Here is a 5226-nt window from a genome sequence, read left to right on the forward strand (position 1 = left end):
GCTTTTAAGAATACTTGGGGCGAGACCATCTATCCCAGTAGCCATTTTTGTGTTTAGGTTTTTCAGAAGTTTAAAAACCATGTCCTCTGTCACATAAGGGAAATCCTCTAGGGTTAAAGAATTGTTGACTGTTTGTAAATTTCTCGAATGATCATTTGTCATAACGGTATGTTTGGCGTTCCCTTTATTTATTAGTAGGTCATCCGCCATTTGGACATAATAGGCATTTAGTATATTTGTTATTTCTTTTGGATCATTATATATTTGATCTTTATATTCGAGTTTTGTAATTTGATTCTTAGACTTGGACTTGAGGTAGGGCTTTAGAGTTTTCCACATGGCGGTTGTATTTCTCTCATTTTTAATGTTATTTTTAAAGTAATTCGTTTTACTAGCCAGAATTAATCTATTTACAAGATTCCTCTGCTTTCTGTATAGCGTAGTTATTATTTCCTTTTGTTTGGATGTCCTGATTTTGGTTTTGTATTTATCTCTAATATGCATTTGTTGTTTAATGTATGGGGTGAGCCAGGGGGCTGATCTAATGGGAAAAAATCTTTTCCTTAAAGGAGCATAGATATCCAATGTGTCAGTTAAAATGTTTTGGAAGACTGTTACGCCGATTTCTGCGTCGGTGATATCATTTCAATTTCATTAAGGTTATTTTGGAGGTTCCTTACAAAAGAACTTATATCCATTGACTTATATTGTCTTGTGTAGGCTAGATGTTTTTGAATTTTTAAATGTTTATTCTTTCTTAAGACCCAAATAAGGTCGTGGTCTGAGACGCCGCAGGGCTTTATTTGGACATCTACGATTTTGTGGGGGTGGTTAGTGTAGATATGATCTATTAGAGTTTGTGACACCATTGTAGTTCTTGTTGGTTTCCCTACCATCTGTTTAAATTCATATAAAGCCGAAGTTAGGTATTTGGTCTTAGCAGCGAGTGGTTTTGAAAGTAAATCGCTGTTTGTGTCTCCTAGGATTATTATTTCCGTGTTTTTCCCGTTTCTAGAAAGGTTATTGATACTCTCTTTTAGTTCCTTTATAGCATTTTCATAGCTAGGTTGGGTCGGTGGTATATATATGAAACTGACATAGAACTTGCTGGAATTTTGATACGATATTTCTATCCATATTGATTCAGTGATGGTGAGGGTGATGTATCAAAATGTATATTGACGAGGTTAATAGGTAGGTTGGATTTATGATATATAGCTACTCCTCCTCCAAGTTTCTTCTCCCTGTCTTGTCTTATGAAGGTATATCCTTCTATGTTACAAATAATGTCTGGGATAGTTGCGTTCAACCATGTCTCTGTGATGCCTAAGATATCGATGTTGTAAAGTGTTAATAGGTATTCTATTTCTAATATTTTATACTTCAAGCTTCTTATATTTACGTGGGCAATTTTTAGTCCCGACTTATTTTTAGGGTTTATGAAGTTTTGTAGATTGTTTCTCATCGGCAGGGGATTTGGCTTCAGCGCTGTTGAAGTTGTAAAGGTGTTAGAATCATTTGTATAGCAATTTTCACAAGCTCTGGGTCAGACTTCAGTAACATCTAGATCCTGGCTGGGGTGATTCGCTTCTCTTAGTGCCGGTGATGTTAAGGTTAAGCCCTTTGCTTGAGAGCCATGTATTTATTTGCAAAGTAATTCTTAATCGTTGCTTCTCTGAAAACACTTTTTCAGATTTGGAGCGGGTTGCTTTGCGTCAAGGGAGTCTTAACGATGGTTGACATCATTCACAAGCGAGTCAAGGGAATTCCAGGATCAATGATGTCCTTCGCTGCTCAGAAACTCTTTCTTTATTTCGGATTCATTTTGGGAAAAGGTAGAGTCTCCAGAGTCGGGCTTTTCAAATTTTGGAAATTAAGGGGCAGTTAGTTACAATATTTTAAAGCGTGCACCCTGATTCATATGCCAAGCAGAGCCGCGGTGGTCTAGTGTGACGTCACACAAGCGAATTGTTGGAGAGAGAAAAAATTCCAAAGGGAGCGTGAGCCCCCCCCTCCTTGCCTGTCTCGCTCCGTAGCACGCGTAAACACAAAACACGAAAGATGCCGAATAAATCTATTAATTGTACACGCCATCTATGATGGACGCGCAAAGTTAAAAATACATCCAATGAAAAGAAAAGAAAAAAATAACCCTTTCTATCCATTTTCCGTAAATTTGTGGATAAACGATTATTTATAAACGAAGTTGAGGATATAATACGATTTAACAAGCAAGTTCTGAGGATAATAGCGTTGACAACATGGAGAGATAACGCCGAGTTCCAAAAAAAGCGCCATTATACTTTAAAGCCACTATTAAACGCGGAATAGCTAAGGTAGTGAAATACAATTTTTTCGAACTTCCTTGAACTATGAATGCGGTATTGAATTTCTGAACACGTTTGCTTCGATTTGCAAACTGCGAACGCGTTACCCTTTGGATGTAACAATGCACACAGACACACCCACACGTCCAGTACAGTGAAGTAAATGAACAGTGCCTTCAACCACTCAGTCTTTTTCTATTGGTTTGTGTCGGTGCAGGCTTCGATATTCCTTCGTCACTGGCGATTCGCTTCACCGTTGGAGTTTACCTCTTGATAGTAGTGGTCATCGACAATTTGTTCAACGGAGTCTTGAAAGCCAATTTCTCGTCTCAGAAGATAGAGAACATTAACGGAATTCCGGATTTGTTGAGAGTACCCGACGTCAACGTTTCAATTTCTGACTTAATAGAAGACAGAGTTAAACAATCGGTGGAGATTTTTAAATACTTTAATCTCATTTCCAAAGTCCATGAATAAAATTTCAATCCTAACAGACTGACGATGACATGAAAACTCTCTGGCATCAGCGAGAAAAACGCTTTAAAGTGGGAGACTTACAGTCAGGAAAGGACATATGGTTGGAGATATACTTTATTTACAGTTGGTCTTGTTAGTGACTTGGATGAGCAAAATCTGAAACTAGCGCGTCTTCATCTTGGTTCGGCCAAGTACTTCGAACAACCGCTAGTGATCCCAGTTAACAATGGAACAATGAATCCGAAAGCTCTGAAGATCATCAACCAAAGGTTCGTTAACTTTCTTAATGCAAGAACAGTCTAGGTTTAGGTCTTTCTCCTTCGCACATTAACGATGATCTTTAATATAAAACGTAGCTAGTAGAGTCTTCTTCCATAATTCTATACCTCAACTGGCGTTCACGTGCATTGACTAATAACGCTGGAAAAATGCTAATTATTGTACAACTACTCTCGAGCGCGTAATGGCGAGTTCAAGAGCTCCGTATTGCGTTACGTTATAGCTCGTGGAACCGATGCGTAGTAAAATGGCAATTTTTTGCAGTTCCACTTCCAACTGCCCATTGATCCCATAGACCATTTTCATAGCACCGCTTAGTTTTGACACCGCTAAACCAATCAATTGCTCATTTGGTAATCCGCTGTCAACAAAGTCCAAGTGAGAAGCGTGCAAATCAAGAAACACGCTTAAAATGAGGGCTTTTGTTAAATGTTCATATCGCTACGTGCCCGTGAAATCCACCCGAATTCTTTTAATAACTCGCGTATTTTATTCGAAATCGGTATAATTATCGTCAACTCTTCATACTTTCACTTGAAATCTTTGGGGAATATCATTATTCAAGTCCCGGCCAAAAGTGTGGCGTGTGTACCTTGAAACTATCAAATAAAGTCAGCATTAATCACGCGCGGACAAATTTTGCAACCTGATTTAAGTTATTGAATTGAAAAATTAAAGTATCTCACCATTTGGTGATTGCAGATTGCGGTCTTTCGTGGAAACCGGCCAAATCACAGCATCTCACCGCGTGTTCGAGAGAGACTGGCACTTCGAATTGGAACCTCAACATTCGACGGCTGAGAATGAAGTCCACAAACTCGGGTTCAAGGACATTGAAGCCAAGTTCAGATTGTGGGCGGCAATGCTTGGAGTCGCTTCTTTTGTCTTCACCGTCGAGCTACTGACAAGATTCCAGTTTCGAGAACCACTGCACATCATTAGGCTTAAATGAGGATTGTTAGGAATGTAATCCCTCGCAACGGAACTTTAAACCGGAAACTGATTTAAAACGGTTTTGATCCGAACAAAAACATGGCTAATAGTCGGTTCAGACTAGTATTTATTTGCATAAAGCATAGGTATCTTCATGGTTAAATGACTCATCAAAATTGCACAACACCCGTATGCAAAGATTAAAAATTTTAAGACTTGGAGCGAGGCCGCATTCGACCGAATTCAGTTTAGCATACACAATAGCAGACGACGGTAACCGCGAACTAGCACAAAGACTACTTTTAGGGAGTGAATAAGCCTAATAGAGCTGCGCCGATTGAACGGCCAATCATGGCGAAACTCTGATGCCTTGCGACTTCTGGCCACTTTCAAACTTTCCCCTCATCTACTTTTGGTGATACTAAGCTAGGGCCTACTTCGTTTATTGTCGTTTGCGGATGAAACCAAGTTTATTTAAATAAGTGACACTTGGTAATGACCATAAGCTAGCGTAACTATAATGACGAGTAAATACCTAACGCAATCATCGACAAATACTCAACTGACCAAAGCACTAAGCAGTAGCGTCGCTAGGGTTTGAAATTTGGGAAGGCTTAATCTGAGCAAACTAGTTATTATAAGAACTTAATAATTGCATAATGGGTTCATTGGAAAATGTGTAGACCTTTAACACTATCGGTAAATTTGTGTCAACGTGAAATTATTCGTATTTTAAAGGGTATGAGAGGCTTCGTTTGAAAAACCTCTGATTTATATAGCAAAAGATAGAATTAATTACTGTGAATTCAAAAATATCAAGCTTTTAATTCTCCGATTTCTAGTTATTTGGCAATATGCATTTGAAAATGCTTCATATGAAATTATTTAGAATCCACTTTTTAAGAAAAGCTAAAACGTTTTCTTGTTTTTGACGTCACACACGCGAGATGGTGCCACTCTCTCCGCTATCAGACCCAGAGTTTAGACAGGGGAGAAGCATGGACAGAGCTCGAGACGCTTATACCTCGTGCGTATAGGATTACCGCGCTTTTTTCCTGAACGTCATAGTGATGTCATAAAAGAGCCGAACAAGCTCGACAAGACAAAAAGATTTATATATCGAAACTGAGTTTTCGTGATTTTCCAATGGATTTTAAAAATAGAAACTTTGGTTCAGTTATATTAAAAACTTGATATTTTGAAAGAGACT

The 5226-nt window shown here is 38.5% G+C and overlaps 1 protein-coding gene across 1 annotated transcript; it reads left to right on the top strand.

Annotated features, from left to right (window-relative positions):
* The first annotated feature begins 1476 nt into the window (after positions 1-1476).
* Positions 1477-2963, top strand: LOC149653651 (uncharacterized). The gene is made up of 3 exons (XM_089847142.1): positions 1477-1835; positions 2545-2756; positions 2822-2963. Exons 1-3 carry the CDS (start codon positions 1733-1735, stop codon positions 2939-2941), a joined length of 435 nt encoding a protein of 144 aa, XP_089703268.1. The 5' UTR covers positions 1477-1732; the 3' UTR covers positions 2942-2963.
* Positions 2964-5226: the final 2263 nt, after the last annotated feature.

This window comes from Phalangium opilio, unplaced genomic scaffold (genome assembly GCF_054372755.1).
Source record: "Phalangium opilio isolate 3A_F unplaced genomic scaffold, DU_Popi_V2 ptg000082l_1, whole genome shotgun sequence".
In the NCBI taxonomy this organism is placed as follows: Eukaryota; Metazoa; Arthropoda; class Arachnida; order Opiliones; family Phalangiidae; genus Phalangium; species Phalangium opilio.